Consider the following 16,745-nt stretch of genomic DNA (forward strand, 5'->3'; position numbering starts at 1 on the left):
CTCACACACAATAACACATCACCGTCAGCGAAGGAGAGAGCGTAATGAGAGTCACGCTGTCAGAGAGAAGAGAAAACACTCCAGCGGAGCGCCACAGAAACAGGCCACGTCTGCAGACCCACAGAAAAACATCCACACTGCGGAAACACACACTATACCGACATTAATGTGTGTGTGATCCAGAAGTTGCTGAGTGTTTTATTTCTGTATGTTGATGTGCTTTCAACTGAAACTGAATATTGAGTAGAGGGGCGGGGCTTTCTTTTTGCACATCATTCCCTCATAGCAAACTAACGGTAAGAGGGGCGTGGCTAAGAAAATTGTGTCTGAATCGTCAAACTGACAGCATCATAGAAGGAGCCAATCCAAACGCAAAGCAGATGCTCAGATCGAAGATTAATAAAACAAACATTGGATTAACGTGCACCTAAAATAACAATCATGTGCTAGCAACATAAACATTGTCCATTTAGATTTCACATGGACTTCAAGGATGGCTATACTGTCCAAAACACCATAGCAACACCATAGAAACAGCCCAAAAGACGTGGAAAGAAAGTTTACGAAGTGAAGAGTGGGGGAGGATCGGGGGAGAATGGAAGCGGGATGGGGGGTGCGCACGAACTGAAGAGTGGGGATCGGGTATGAAGATGATTGCGCGTTGGGTTCGGTGCGCATGAGGACTAAACCAAAAAGCTAGCCGCTTTTCTGGGAGACAATACGAGAGATGGGTCTGAAATACGGGAGACAAACGAAAAACGGTAAGCAGCAACTCCATAGCAACACCCTTGTTACTGTGCAAAAAACTATTGTGCATAGCAACACCACTGTAAGTGGTCAAAAAACACCATAGCAACAGCTCAGTTACAATAGAAAAAGCACAGCAACACCCCTGAAATTGCCTAAATGACAAAGAAACAGCATAGCAACACCCCTAAAACCGTACAAAACACCATAGCAGCGCCATAGCAACACCATCAAAACCATGCCAAACACCATAGCAGCGCCATAGTAACACCATCAAAACCATGCCAAACACCATAGCAGCGCCATAGTAACACCATCAAAACCATGCCAAACACCATAGCAGCGCCATAGCAACACCATCAAAACCATGCCAAACACCATAGCAGCGCCATAGTAACACCATCAAAACCATGGCAAACACCATAGCAGCGCCATAGCAACACCATCAAAACCATGGCAAACACCATAGCAGCGCCATAGCAACATCATCAAAACCATGGCAAACACCATAGCAGCGCCATAGCAACATCATCAAAACCATGCCAAACACCATAGCAGCGCCATAGCAACACCATCAAAACCATGCCAAACACCATAGCAGCGCCATAGCAACACCATCAAAACCATGCCAAACACCATAGCAGCGCCATAGCAACACCATCAAAACCATGCCAAACACCATAGCAGCGCCATAGCAACACCATCAAAACCATGCCAAACACCATAGCAGCGCCGTAGCAACACCATCAAAACCATGCCAAACACCATAGCAGCGCCATAGCAACAGCACTAAGAGTGGTCAAAACACTACAGCAATTCCATAGCAACAGCCTGGTCCCTACTGTGCATAGCAACATCACAGTAAGTGGTCAAAGAAATCCATAGCAACAGCATAGCAACACCAATAGAACTGTAAAAAACACCAGAGCAACACCACTGAAACAGCCCAATAAAACGCAGAAAATACATAGCAACAGCACTGAAACTGTACAAACCACCATAGCAACGCCATAGCAACACCACGAAACGGTACAAAACACCATAGCAATGCCTTAGCAACAGCCCTAAGACTGCTCAAAACACTACAGCAGCTCTATAGCAACACCAAAAAACTACTGTGCATAGCAACACCACTGCAATCAAACAAAACACCATAGCAACGCCATATCAACACCGCAAAACAGTACAAAACACTACAGCAATGCCAAAGCAACACCACGAAACGGTACAAAACACCATAGCAATGCCATAGCAACACCCTGGTTACTGTGCAAAAAAACTACTGTGCATAGCAACACCACTGTCACTGGTCAAAAACATCATAGCAACAGCACAGAAACAGCCCAGAACACCATAGCAACTCCCCGGTTACCGCTCTCAACTCATCATCATCGTTTTGTTTAGAGCCAATTCACTGTTTTCACAACTGAACAAATCACACACACACACACACACACACACACACACACACACACACACACACACACACACACACACACACACACACACAGACAGACAGACACACACACACACACACACACACACACACACACAGACAGACACACACAGACACAGACACACACACACACACACACACACACACACACACACACACACACACACAGACACACACACACACACAGACACACACACAGACAGACACACACACACACACACACACACACACACAGACACACACAGACACAGACACACACACACACACACACACACACACACACACACACGCTGGTATTGATCTGCAGCTGTGGTCATTCAGTCTCAGTAATCCTCCACTGGAGAGTGTGTGTGTGTGTGTGTGTGTGTGTGTGTGTGTGTGTGTGTGTAATAGTCATGGAGAGCTCTTCTGACACACTGCAGAGAGACGCTCATCTGCTCATTCACAGCACAACAGGAAACTTCAGCTGCTGTGTGTTCATACGGTCCCGTTCCCTGATCCAGCAGAACCCAATTATTAAACACAGGGGAACTTTCGGGACGTCACACACTCACTCACAGAGATCAGAACTCCCCCCCCCTCTCTCTCTCCGCAGACCCTCATTATTTATCATTACTTCAACTCTATCTCGTCCCATTACGTTGCCATGGTAAAGGTCCAGCTGGTGCCTGTTGTCATGGTGATAAAGTGCACAGGGGGTGGTGGGGGGGTCATATATTAGGAGTTTTGCATATGTAAATCACACGCTCAGGTTAAAGTGAGCCAGAGTTAATCAGTGGATCAACAGCAGGCGCACCTCCAGCGTTCACCTCATACCTGCCCAAACACACCCCTCTCACCCTCACAGGATCAACTCATGTGTTGAAGGCAATGTGAGCATCACGGTGTGCAGCAGGTACAACTGCCTCACAGCAAGAAGGTGGCTGGTTTGAGTCCCAGCTGGGTCAGTTTGTGTTTCTGTGTGGAGTTTGCATGTTCTCCCCGTGTTGGTGTGGGTTGGTGTGGGTGCTCCGGTTTCCCCCACAGTCCAAACACATGCACTATAGGGGAACTGATCAACTACACTGGCCGTAGTGTATGAGTGTGTGTGTGAATGAGTGTGTATGGGTGTTTCCCAGTGATGGGTTGCAGCTGGAAGGGCATCGGCTGTGTAAAACACATGCTGGAATAGTTGGTGGTTCATTCCGTTGTGGCGACCCCTGATGAATAAAGGGACTCAGCTGAAAATGACTGAATGAATGACCCATGCTGGTTGACCGGATCTTCCCTCTCCACTGCTCCACATAGCAGGAATATCTCCGCACATCCTAAATTATTCAGTAGGAGATATTTTTTGCTGTTCCGGCTTTTGGGATGTGTCTGATCCACATGTCTGCGCTTCATCTTAATGCAGTCAAATGAAGTCCAGCACAGATTAGGTTTGAGTCGGTTTATTCACGTTAGACCAACACCAATCACACACAGCACTGACACCCACTCAGACTAGTACAGGTGCACTACACACCGAGGCTTTCTCCAAAACAAAGAACGTCTTATTGAGATGCTGCCTTCAAGCTGCTGCAAGCCATATTTGAAAAATGCAAATGTGGACTGATCAGCCAATCGGCATTGAGGGGCGTGGCCACTCTTGATGGGGGAGGGGTTTAGAGCACAACACACAGACATCACAGACAAAAGAGATAAAGAGGAATATACAGTGCTCGGCATGAAAGAGTACACGCCATATAGAAGAGGAACATTTCTCAAACCAGTGCATCTGATTGGGCTTTGATAACATTAAATTAAAGGTACATAGTTACTTTTAATTTAAAGAAATGAAGATTCTGCCTGGCCCTGGTCATAATTAATGAGCACACAATATGCACTTTTATTAAAGGGGTGGTCCACTACGATATCATGTTAAACTTTAGTTGATGTGTACTGGGTTGAGCAGGGTTGAGCAGTGGGTAGCCCCATCGCCTCACAGCAAGAAGGTTACTGGTTCGAGTCCCGGCTGGGTCAGTTGGTGTTTCTGTGTGGAGTTTGCATGTTCTCCCCGTGTTGGCGTGGGTTTCCTCCACAGTCCAAACACATGCGCTATAGGGGAATTGGGTAAGCTGAATTGTTCGTAGTGCATGTGTGCGAATGAGTGTGTATGGATGTTTCCCAGTGATGGGTTGCAGCTGGAAGGCCATCCGCTGTGTATAAAATGTGCTGGATAAGTTGCCGGTTCATTCCGCTGTGGCAACATCAGATTAATAAAGGGACTAATCCAAAAAGAAAATGAATGAATGAATGAATGAATGTTGTGTATGTAGCTGTGTGGACATGAACAGCATCTCTGACTGTAAGTCGCTCACAGTTCAATGCAAAGGGAAATGTTTTACAGAGTTAGCTTAGCAAAGCCTACAGCGAACAAACTTTGGGGACTACAAAGCATTCAACAGGGCTAATGACATCACAAGGGTTATGATGAGCATTCACCACACGCACACACCCTGCGCAGCGGAGGGGTGTGGCCAGAGGCGCTGTAATGTTCTAGCAGAGAAAGCTAAAATTGCGTCCAAACGCTGCTATTCCCACAGAGCTTCTTCTGTTTCTGTATTTGGACTTCCAAAGGACACAACACAACGAGAGAAGAGCTTACAGTTTAATTAAATGATGTTCCAGAGAATTATAAAACAGGTATAGCTCTAGCATTTGACAAGGGAGAACTTCCAGAATCTCTCATTGTACCAAAACTATTTTTGAAATTATCCAAATTAAAAGTTTCACATAATAAAAATAATAATAAATATAATAATGATAATAATAATAATAATAATAATAATAAAATTAATATATAATAATATTATTATTATCCCCTCCCCCCATTTTTCATACCATATACAGGTGTTTATGAATTTATTATGCATCATATTGATTCATCAGGCCTTTTGGTAACTTCTTTTGCTCAAAACTATTTTAATTTTAGCTACAGATAAAGTTTCCCATAACATTTTAATAAGATAGAACATTTCAGGCAGTTTGTCTTTTGCACTAAACATTTTACAGTCTTTTTTATTTCACTAGAGAGAGGTGTATAGCTGTTTCAGTCCATTGTTCCTGCAAAGACACATCTTACACCTCTCACAGACGCATGTGAGAAGTAATTGCAAAGTTCTTTTGCCCTTTAGTACTTCCACATCTATCATTTTGTTTTGACAAATGTAGTACAAAAAATCCAAAAGCAAGGCAAGTTAAGGTGCTGTAATCATTTGGTAAGGAAATTAAATTGAGAAGTTTGGGGAGGGATGAGATGTAATTCTTTGCGATGTAATTCAACATGCGTAACGTAATTATACCTTTCACTACCTCATACTATTTCAGTTGTGTTCAGGACTGTGAAATGTATTTGTTTGAAGCACGTTGATGAGGAAAAAATATCTTTTATTTATTGATGGAAATAGTTTGGCAATAAAATTGGTTTTAGGGGGGGGGGCGCAAAAGTTAAAGCCGCAAGCCCATCAGTAAATGCGCAGTTGCACCCCTGTGCTCAGATGCTGTCAATAAATATGTAAGTTGGCTGTTTTTGTATGACGATTCTTCATCAATAAACAATAATAACCCGCAATATGTCTCATATTCAATTGACACTTTTAAGTACACTACTTGTTATTTTAATATACCATACAGTCATTTTTGGCCAGTATCGGATCGGTATCGCCGATACTTGCCTTCATTTTACATGGTATGGGATTGGATAGAAAACCAGTGATATCGCACATCACTACTGAGTAGCTGTGTATCATCCAAGTAAGATATGTGAAAACATAACCTGATTTTCTACAAGTGCAGCATGAGCACATACTGCTTAGCATCTTATAAACACAACTAAGCCTTAAATATACACTCTGGACCACCCCTTAAAAACAAATGTGCACAAAAATAAGTAGGATAAACTTTTTATCCGGTAAGAGAAACTGCATAAATCCAGAAATTAAATGCTGCATGTGCATGTGATATGGGGGAAATGATGATATGCATGCATCTGGGGGAATATGCATGGATTCATGGGCCTACGCATGTGTTTTTGGTCATATGCAATCAATTGCGCATATATACATGGTTCTGTGGGCTTATACATCTGTTGTTTGGTGTATTTACATGTTTTTGTAGGGGCATTATTTATATGTTTGAGAGAGTTATATATAGCTTATGGGTGTTAGCATGCATTTGCAGGCCTGTTTTTGTTGACATATATGATGTGTTTGTGGTTATATATATATTGCTGTATATACAGTATATATAATCAGGTGAAGTCAGAATTATTAGCCCTTTTGTTAAATTTATGTTCTTTAATATTTTTCCACCAATTTCTGTTAAACTGAAAGTAAAACACATTTCTGCACATAATAGTGTTAATAACTCATCTCTAATCACTGATTTATTTCCTCTTCATCATGATGACAGTGAATAATATTAGACTAGATATTCTTCAAGACACTAGTGTTCAGCTTACAGTGGCATGTAAAGGCTTCACTAGGGTAATTAGGGTAAAGTTAGGGTAATTAGGCAAGTCATTGTATAACAGTGGTTTGTTCTGGAGACAATCCAACACTAATATTGCTGAAGGGGCCAATAATATTGACCTTAAAATGAGTTTAAAACTATTAAACACTGCTTTTATTCTAGCCCAAATAAAACAAATCAGACTTTCTCTAGAAGAACAAATATTAGAGGAAACACTGTGAACAACTCCTGAATCTGTTCAACATCATCTGGGAAATATTTGATAAAGAAACTCACAGGAGGGCCAATAATTCTGACTTGCAAATGCGTCAATAGAACAAAAGCAGTCATAGAATAATGAAAATACACTGGTAACACAGTCTGAAGAGCGTCTCTTTAGTTCCGTGGATTGTTTTACATGATTGTGTTTCTGCAGATTTACAGTAGCGCTGTCCTGTGACATCGCTCGCCCTTTGACCCCTCACAGGTCACCTGAGATTGGTGGGCGTGTCAGTCAAACCCAGGCGTGGAAGTCCTGCCTCCAGCCCAAGCCCCTCCCTTGGTAACGAGCTCCAGTGATTGGCTGAAAATATAAAAGAAGGTGGAGCCGTCTGAGAAGAGCGCAGAAGGTTGCTGCGGCAATCACGACCAGTGGTGACATCATGACAAAGCCCAGGATGATGAGGGCGGAGCAACTGTTGTCGTCAAGGTAACTGCAGAGAGGAGCAGGAGAAGCCACAACCTGTTGAGCAAACCCAGCCAGCATCAGTATCCTGCGGGTGTTGATGGAGATATATACACCTTCATATATAAAAGTATACACTACCAGACTAAAGTCTTGTGATCTATTCAAGATTTAGCAACAGAAAGAATAACCTAACTTCTAGTTGGTGATTTGGTGTCAGAAGTGTCTCTGTGAAAGGTGAAGGCCTCTAGATTTTGCTGATTTGAGCTCAATAAATCTGATCATGTCTCGATGTTGACTGATTTGATGAGGACAGTGCGGTCTGACTCTGCTCAGACTAAAGTCTCATCACTGAACAGAAATAATGTCCAGTATAGAATATAAAGTCCTGCTGCAGTGGAGACAGAATGAATATTGTGTCTGACTCCATCATGAGCTTGGAGGACTGCATCCATACATCTCTGACATGACTCACATCACTGATTAATAAAGTCTGAATCTGGAATGAAGAAGAAAGCCTTCAGCAGGATCCCAGAGCTCATCAAGAGTCTTTGTGTTCATCTTCAACACCTCCTCCTTCATCAGCTCAATAATGTTGATGTCTGGTGACTGGGCTGGCCAATCCTGGAGCACTCTCTGCTTTCAGGAGCTTTGATGTGGAGGCTGAAGTATGAGCAGGAGCGCTATCCTGCTGGAGAATTGTCCCTCTCCTGTGGTTTGTAATGTAATGGGCAGCACAGATGTCTTGATACCTCAGGCTGTTGATGTTGATCATCCACTCTGCAGATCTCTCGCACACCCCCACACTGAATGAACCCCAAACCATGACTTCTCCTTCACCAAACTTGACTGATTTCTGTGAGAATCTTGGTCCATGCTGGTTCCAGTAGTTCTTCTGCAGTATTGGTGATGATGCAGATCAGCAGATGATCCAGCAGAGAAATCCACCTTCTGACACTTTTACACATCATCAACCAGAAGACCAGTTACTACAGTATCTGCTGCTCTTACAACTGAGATCCTGACTTTTGTCAGGTGGTGTGTATCTATCTATCTATCTATCTATCTATCTATCTATCTATCTATCTATCTATCTATCTATCTATATATATATATATATATATATATATATATATATATCTATCTATCTATCTATATATATATATATATATATATATATATATATATATATATATATATATATATATAATTTAATTTTTTTAAAGTTGTACATGTTTTAAGAGTGTTATTGAATGTATGTTTGTGTTTGTGTTTGTGGGTGTGTTTTAGTGTTAATGAGGTATATTTTTGAGTATATGGATGTATTTTTGTGGACATCAAGGTTATTTTAGTAAAACTACAAAATAAAGATTAAAACTAGCGGTCAAAAATTACGAATATATATAAAAATAATAATAAAAAGTTTTCTCAACTGAAAAACAAATTACAATAAATAAAGATCTAAAAGTAAACTAAACTAAACTGAAACCATAAAACCCTAATTAGCAAAAATAAATAATCGTTTTCAGAATTAATAAGCAACTCATTCTGTGGTGAAACAATTGACCTGCAAAAATCTGTAACGCTTTTAGAGACAAACACATCTTTTCTTAATATGCATAAACAAGTGTTCTTTATTAAGTTCTGTTTTTGCTAAAAATGTAAATCAAACATGTTTAATCCCATTTACAGTATGATCTTTAGCATGAATTCTGAATTTGTACTTTTACTCGTTTAATTTGTCTGGTTTTGGATTCACTACAATTACTAAAACTAAAATTAAAAATATAAAAAACAAACAGAAATCTGTCCACAAAATGAAAACTAAACCAATAAAACCACTACTTATTATTTCATTACATTACCATTTAAAACTATAACCTTGTTAGGCATATTTTTGTGTTTGCGGGTGTTTGTGGCCATGTTTTTGGATATGTTTAGGCTGTTATGATTGTACGCATGCGGGTATATGAGTGTAAGTACCCGCGAGTGGCACAGAAACCCAGCGTACAGCAGCAGGGCGGCGGGCAGCAGGACGAGGCCAAACACCAGGAACATCAGACACACACACACCACCAGCAGCAGCAGGTTCCACAGCAGCAGGACCAGTGTCCATATCACACACCCGCAGCAGCCCCGCCGGGGGCCCCAGACCCCACCGTCACACTGTGCTGGAGGCGGCGGCAGCATCCGGATCCCGTCGCCCACGTCAAACTCTTCATCACCTCCACCCTCATCCAAAAGCACTGCCATTCCACACATACTAAACACACACACACACACACACACGCACACACACACACATTTTCCTATTGCTTATTATTTACATTTTTTAGGCAGAGCAAAAGTGTATATATATATATATATATATATATATATATATATATATATATATATATATATATATATATATATATATATAACATTACAGGGTGTTTGGATGAATCTTTTTACACTATAAATATTTGCAGACTACACACAATTAAGTGGATTTGAGTCAGAAATGTCAAAACTATTATTTTCTGCCTGAACAGGCGCAGAAGATCAAATATAATCTTTGGATGAAAACATCAAAACTATAACAATAAAGCTGTTATCTGTGACAGTAGAAGAGAGATGATGAGTAACAGGTCGCGGATACTAAATCAGAAATGATTCAATCAAACCAGATATAAAACAGACAAGCAAATGAGACAGATGGAGAGAAAAGGATGAGGTGACTGTGGGTTTATGGAAATCTTAATACATTACAACACACAATACACCACTCAGAGATGTTTACTAGGGCGTTACCTGACTAAAAGTCAACACAAGATTAAAACAGACAGTCTGTCATAAATAATTGGATTTCACTAAGATGTATTGCATATAAATCACATTTCACGTATGTTACAACCTGAGGAGGTCATTTAAGCAATCAACTAATTAATTGACTGTTAAACTCTTAATCATTATCTAGTAAAAATAACTTTGTGGTTGGAGAAGAGCTAAATAAACACGAGCGGATTTTTCGCGCGCTTCACTTCAGACGCCGTTTGGCGCGTTTCGAATTAACGGTTTTTCTGAAAATCGCCTCAGCCTCGCAGATGCCCGACAAACTACTGAAACACTGCGTTAAAGTCTGTTTGTTAACGAACATCCGTGTCACCGAGACGACGAGGAACAAATATTACTAACGGAACTCGATAAAAGCATGGCAATGTACGGGATAACAGGTGAGTTTGCAATGTCTTACCTGCCGTGGAGCCGCGGTGATTTTATCCGTTAACCAGAGGATTCAAACATCATACACACACACACACACACAGACAGAGAGAGAGAGAGAGAGAGAGAGAGAGAGGAGACGGGGGTCTATCTGAGGACATGGGATGGATCGCAGGCTACAGAACTGAACACAAAAAGGTGCACATTTTCTTCCAACACTCTTCTATAATATCATATTAGCTACTATTATATTAATTGTTTTTTATTTATTTAAATACTTTCTAAAGTGTACTATAAATTCACTAATTGTTAAATGTTGTAGCATTCATTAGCAAAGATAATCAGTAACGATTCTATAATAGTAAACAACACTATATTATTAATCACTATAGTATTTGTACTGTTGTTTACCATTTTAAACTTTGTTAAAAATCAAAAGTGTCCATTCATCTTTGTAATCTCCCAAATATAATGAGGGATTAGATGTGGTCCAGGAGAAACAAAACAAAATAAACATAATGAGGATAAAACTCTTTTGCTTGAAGATAATTATCAGCAGAAAACTCGCGACTTTCCTTTCAGTCGTGACTTTCTAAGCTGGAAATGTATTGCTAACCGCGGAAGCTAATTAGCGCTGATCACATTTTATCCAAGAGCAATTTAGTGTGTGTAAGCACTTGTTAAGAAGCTGCTTGACAGAAAATGCACCTCATTTAGCCGCTTTGTAGGCTAGCCTAGCTATCAGCCCAATGGCTAATAATAGGAAAATAAGCTGAAATATGAAAGGTGTTAACTTCTAGAGCTGTTTTGTAGTTATAGTGAAATAAAGTATGGCTATATAACAACATTTAACAAAAACAACAACAAAAAAAGCATTTTCAGCTCCCAGCAACATCTGTCATGCTGAAGTGATTAATCACAGATGTTGATAATGAAACTGATGAGCTTCATTTATTCCCAGAGTTCTGTGCAGCAGAGATAAAGCAACAGATCCGCTCGGCTCATCAGGGAGGGACTGATAGCGAGACTGGAAACAAGTCATGGCGGGTAATTAATTCATGTTTAATTTAATTTTTAAAAAGAAAGAATCAGTATTTCAAAGAAACACACATGTGCTCTCAGCGCCATCTGCTGGCCAAATCACACCACTCAAATCTGGATTTATGTGCTTCATGTATGGAAGATATGGCTGGGAGATGACCAGCTTGACCTGCCTAGCCAACATCATATTTAGCCCTACCAGGCTGGTCAAGCTGGTTTTAGCTTGTCATTTCCCAGCCTGACCAGCCTGGAAATGGCCAAAACCCCTCTAAAAGCAGGCATAGGGTGGTTGAAGCTGTGTTTTTTAGCAGGGATAACTTTAATTAAAAACACAAAAAAATGCAAAAATGTTTGTGGATGTTAATGTTATTTTGAAAGTTGTTTTAAAGTTGGCGATCGCATAACATGAGTGTGTTTCTTGGCTTTATAACACACACACACAACCTATGTTTTTCTGAAAATTAATTCTCTTGTTTCTCTTCTGGACTGAATGGGCATCATGTGACCCGTTTCAGAGACTAGACACACACACACATACACGTGCACACAAACACTCTTTCTCTCTCACACACACACACACACACAGAAACAAACACTCTCTCTCACACAAATACACACACAACCACTTTCCGCTGTCCCTGATGGTTACCATGGCGAACACAGTGGCCGAACACTTGATGGCCTTTTCATCTAAAAATCACTGTACAGATGACGGACAGTCAGACTGCGCCACAGTGCTCTAGTTCACATTCATTCATTCATTTTCCTTCAGCTTAGTGCCTCATTTAACAGGGGTCACCAAAGCGAAATGAACCGCCAACTATTCCTGCAAAGGATTTCCCACAGCAGATGCCCTTTCAACTGCAACCCAGTACTGGGAAACACCCATTCACAGTCATTCGCGCACACAAACACACACACTCATACACCACGGCCAGTGTAGTTGATCAGTTTCCCTATAGCGCATGTGTTTGGACTGTGGGGGAAACCGGAGCACCCAGAGAAAACCCACGCCAACAAGGGGAGAACATGCAAACTCCACATAGGAACGACAGGACTCAAACCAGCAACCTTCTCGCTGTGAGGTCACTGAGGCACCGTGTCTCCCTCGGAGGATTATATAAAATTATACAGAATCTTAACACACATCTATTATCACTCAATACTCTCGTCTCGCTCACGGCAGAATTAAGACATGATTTCCAGCAGAGTTGCTTGGAAATGCTGTTTATTGTGAAAGTGCTTTATGAACACAACAGGAGCATGTGCCTAATATGAAACACTCTCGGTTTAGAATCATAAAGGTCTGTAATAAAGAGGTCATTTCTGGCATTAGAAGATTTTCATGATTTATTGTGATTAAAGGACATTACATAGGTGAAACTGTGGTTGTACGTGTTCCTGTGTGGATTGTGTGTGTGTGTGTGTTTGATCAGTTGTTGTGTTTCCATCCAAGGATGTGAATTAGATTTATGCGCAATACTGGAATATTGCATAAAATATTTAGATTAAAGAGCCCCTGTTATGTGTGTTTGAAGATGATCTTATTAGAGGGTTAGAGCGTTACATCTAAATGTGCGCCATGTTTAAAACTATTGATTCTTTAACGAAAGAGTCGACTCAGAGTCGAATGAATGAATTGTGTTGGGTTCGGATCTTTTGCTTGAACGTGTCGACGTCGATTCAACACATTAACAAATATGTAGTTCCGGTAATACGTGAACGCGCCTTTCTCTTTATTCATTCGGCTCTCACATACTCTGTGTGCTACTACATAGCCGACCTACTGAAATTAAACTACATAAAAGACCAAGACCAAACGCAATGAACGTGGTGAATGCTGTAACTTTTGGAGGCGTGAGATGGGAGCACAGACAGATGCTCAAGACTATACAAGAATAATACTGAAGCACTGTGATTATGAACTGCAAACCATCATTACTGACACAAAGACCCTCACACACACATTTATATCTGCACACCAACATTAATGACACAAAGACCCTCACACACACATTTATATCTGCAGACCAACATTAATGACACAAAGACCCTCACACACACATTTATATCTGCAGACCAACATTAATAACACAAAGACCCTCACACACACATTTATATCTGCACACCAACATTAATGACACAAAGACCCTCACACACACATTTATATCTGCAGACCATCATTACTGACACAAAGACCCTCACACACACATTTATATCTGCAGACCAACATTAATAACACAAAGACCCTCACACACACATTTATATCTGCACACCAACATTAATGACACAAAGACCCTCACACACACATTTATATCTGCAGACCAACATTAATGACACAAAGACCCTCACACACACATTTATATCTGCAGACCAACATTAATGACTCAAAGACCCTCACACACACATTTATATCTGCAGACCAACATTAATGACACAAAGACCCTCACACACACATTTATATCTGCACACCAACATTTTCACAAAGACCCTCACACACACATTTATATCTTCAGACCAACATTGTCACAAAGACTCTCACACACACATTTATATCTGCAGACCAACATTGTCACAAAGACTCTCACACACACATTTATATCTGCAGACCAACATTAATGACACAAAGACCCTCACACACACATTTATATCTGCAGACCAACATTAATGACACAAAGACCCTCACACACACACATTTATATCTGCAGACCAACATTAATGACGCAAAGACCCTCACACACACATTTATATCTGCAGACCAACATTAATGACACAAAGACCCTCACACACACATTTATATCTGCAGACCAACATTAATGACTCAAAGACCCTCACACACACATTTATATCTGCAGACCAACATTAATGACACAAAGACCCTCACACACACATTTATATCTTCACACCAACATTTTCACAAAGACCCTCACACACACATTTATATCTGCACACCAACATTTTCACAAAGACCCTCACACACACATTTATATCTTCAGACCAACATTGTCACAAAGACTCTCACACACACATTTATATCTGCAGACCAACATTAATGACACAAAGACCCTCACACACACATTTATATCTGCAGACCAACATTGTCACAAAGACTCTCACACACACATTTATATCTGCAGACCAACATTAATGACACAAAGACCCTCACACACACATTTATATCTGCAGACCAACATTAATGACTCAAAGACCCTCACACACACATTTATATCTGCAGACCAACATTAATGACTCAAAGACCCTCACACACACATTTATATCTGCAGACCAACATTAATGACTCAAAGACCCTCACACACACATTTATATCTGCAGACCAACATTAATGACACAAATACCCTCACACACACATTTATATCTGCACACCAACATTTTCACAAAGACCCTCACACACACATTTATATCTTCAGACCAACATTGTCACAAAGACCCTCACACACACATTTATATCTTCAGACCAACATTAATGACACAAAGACCCTCACACACACATTTATATCTGCAGACCAACATTGTCACAAAGACTCTCACACACACATTTATATCTGCAGACCAACATTGTCACAAAGACTCTCACACACACATTTATATCTGCAGACCAACATTAATGACACAAAGACCCTCACACACACATTTATATCTGCAGACCAACATTAATGACACAAAGACCCTCACACACACATTTATATCTGCAGACCAACATTAATGACTCAAAGACCCTCACACACACATTTATATCTGCAGACCAACATTAATGACTCAAAGACCCTCACACACACATTTATATCTGCAGACCAACATTAATGACACAAAGACTCTCACACACACATTTATATCTGCACACCAACATTTTCACAAAGACCCTCACACACACATTTATATCTTCAGACCAACATTGTCACAAAGACTCTCACACACACATTTATATCTTCAGACCAACATTGTCACAAAGACTCTCACACACACATTTATATCTTCAGACCAACATTGTCACAAAGACTCTCACACACACACACATTTATTAGCATCTGTCAAACACTAAATCACACAGACTGATGAGTTTACTTACTACAGCTGTATACAGCAGAGTTTATTCCTTATCAGACAAATGTTTATCCAAGTCTAATCGTTTTTAATGTGTATTTCCATTAATATTGTATGCAATATTCCACAATGTGCATAAAATAGAAACAAAGCTAGTAATATATAGTTGCAAATGTGAGCGCATTTATTCTTGAAGTATTGATTAGTGTTGTGAGGAAAGTGCTTTAGGAAGAGGGAGAGTGTTCAGTAGGCTGTGTAAAGCATGTGCGTGTGTGTGTGTGTTTCACCCAGCCTCGGGCGCGTGCATGTCTAAATGTGCGTCTGCATCTCTTTGGTCTGCTTGCATGTGAGCGTGCTGGGGGTGTGTGTGTGTGGCATCGGGCAGTGATGGCAAGTCCTGGGCTCCCTCATGAGGGTACAGCTGCAGCAGCGCCCCCTCCTGGCTGCTCTCTTTACTGCAGGACTGGCAGCTGCAGTGCAGGATACGCTCCACTAACTTATCCACACGCGGAGCTTCATCACTGCCTGAGCAGTCCAGAGTCACCTGTGAACACACACACACACACACACACATCAGTCTGATTTGATGGTAACACAATGAACATGCAATGATGCAACAATTAAGGAACAATTGAAGAACACTAAATCAGAGTGTCCGTTACACCGCTAACTATTCTCTAATCATCAGAAGTTATTACTGCTCTCGTCCTCTGGTGTCCACTGCTGAATCCACGGTTGATATGTTGTTACTACTTTACATCTGACAATACCCAAACACCTGGATGATCCATGCTTTCATGTTGTTGAGGCCAAATTGTGAGCCGAGCATCCGAATGTGGCAGCAGAAATGGAGACTCATCAGAGCAGCAACGTTTCTCCAATCTTCTATTGTCCAGTTTTGGTGAGTCTGTGTGAATTGTAGCCTCAGTTTCCTGTTCTTAGCTGACAGGAGCGGCACCCGGTGTGCTCTTCTGCTGCTGTAGCCCATCCGCCTCAAGGTTGGACGTGTTGTGTGTTCAGAGATGCTCTTCTGCAGAGCTCGGTTGTAACGAGGGCTTATTTGAGTTACTGTTGCCTTCC

The 16,745-nt window shown here is 40.9% G+C and overlaps 4 protein-coding genes and 1 long non-coding RNA gene across 29 annotated transcripts in view; 3 read left to right on the forward strand and 2 right to left on the reverse strand.

Moving 5' to 3' along the window:
- zgc:112334 overlaps positions 1 to 16,745 on the forward strand; it is a gene marked incomplete at its 3' end in the record, with an annotated part of 817,035 nt that overhangs the window by 276,945 nt on the left and 523,345 nt on the right.
- Positions 1 to 16,745, forward strand: part of prkar2ab (protein kinase, cAMP-dependent, regulatory, type II, alpha, B) — a 773,085-nt gene that overhangs the window by 232,997 nt on the left and 523,343 nt on the right.
- On the reverse strand, positions 6,821 to 11,112 carry tmem88bl (transmembrane protein 88b-like). 2 transcript variants are annotated; one of them, XM_087302263.1, is made up of 3 exons: positions 10,974 to 11,112; positions 9,342 to 9,621; positions 6,821 to 7,415 (listed from the first exon to the last, which is right to left on the reverse strand). In XM_087302263.1, the coding sequence occupies exons 2-3, from the start codon at positions 9,618 to 9,620 to the stop codon at positions 7,188 to 7,190; spliced, it is 507 nt and encodes a 168-aa protein (XP_087158389.1). In that variant the 5' UTR covers position 9,621; positions 10,974 to 11,112; the 3' UTR covers positions 6,821 to 7,187.
- Positions 10,622 to 16,745, forward strand: part of LOC141380114 (uncharacterized) — an 8,753-nt gene continuing 2,629 nt past the window's right edge. The window contains exons 1-2 of the long non-coding RNA XR_015521633.1: positions 10,622 to 10,760; positions 11,524 to 11,609. This is a non-coding gene — a long non-coding RNA (uncharacterized LOC141380114). The remainder of the gene's footprint in view (positions 10,761 to 11,523; positions 11,610 to 16,745) is intronic.
- Positions 12,815 to 16,745, reverse strand: part of nbl1 (NBL1, DAN family BMP antagonist) — an 11,322-nt gene continuing 7,391 nt past the window's right edge. The window contains exons 4-7 of one of the 24 annotated variants that reach the window (XR_015521124.1): positions 15,622 to 16,209; positions 14,134 to 14,482; positions 13,733 to 14,094; positions 12,815 to 13,544 (exon numbers count right to left, since the gene is read on the reverse strand). Coding sequence is in view for 1 of the 24 variants with exons in the window: in NM_207097.1 (NP_996980.1) it covers positions 15,949 to 16,209 (261 nt within the window). In the remaining 23 variants the exon portion in view is untranslated. Of the gene's footprint in view, positions 16,210 to 16,745 lie in introns of all 24 variants that reach the window. The other 23 variants (XR_015945648.1, XR_015521123.1, XR_015521119.1 and 20 more) reach the window with 23 other exon arrangements.

The sequence above is a fragment of the Danio rerio genome, chromosome 22 (genome assembly GCF_052040795.2).
Source record: "Danio rerio strain M-AB ecotype USA chromosome 22, GRCz13ab, whole genome shotgun sequence".
Classification (NCBI taxonomy): domain Eukaryota; kingdom Metazoa; phylum Chordata; class Actinopteri; order Cypriniformes; family Danionidae; genus Danio; species Danio rerio.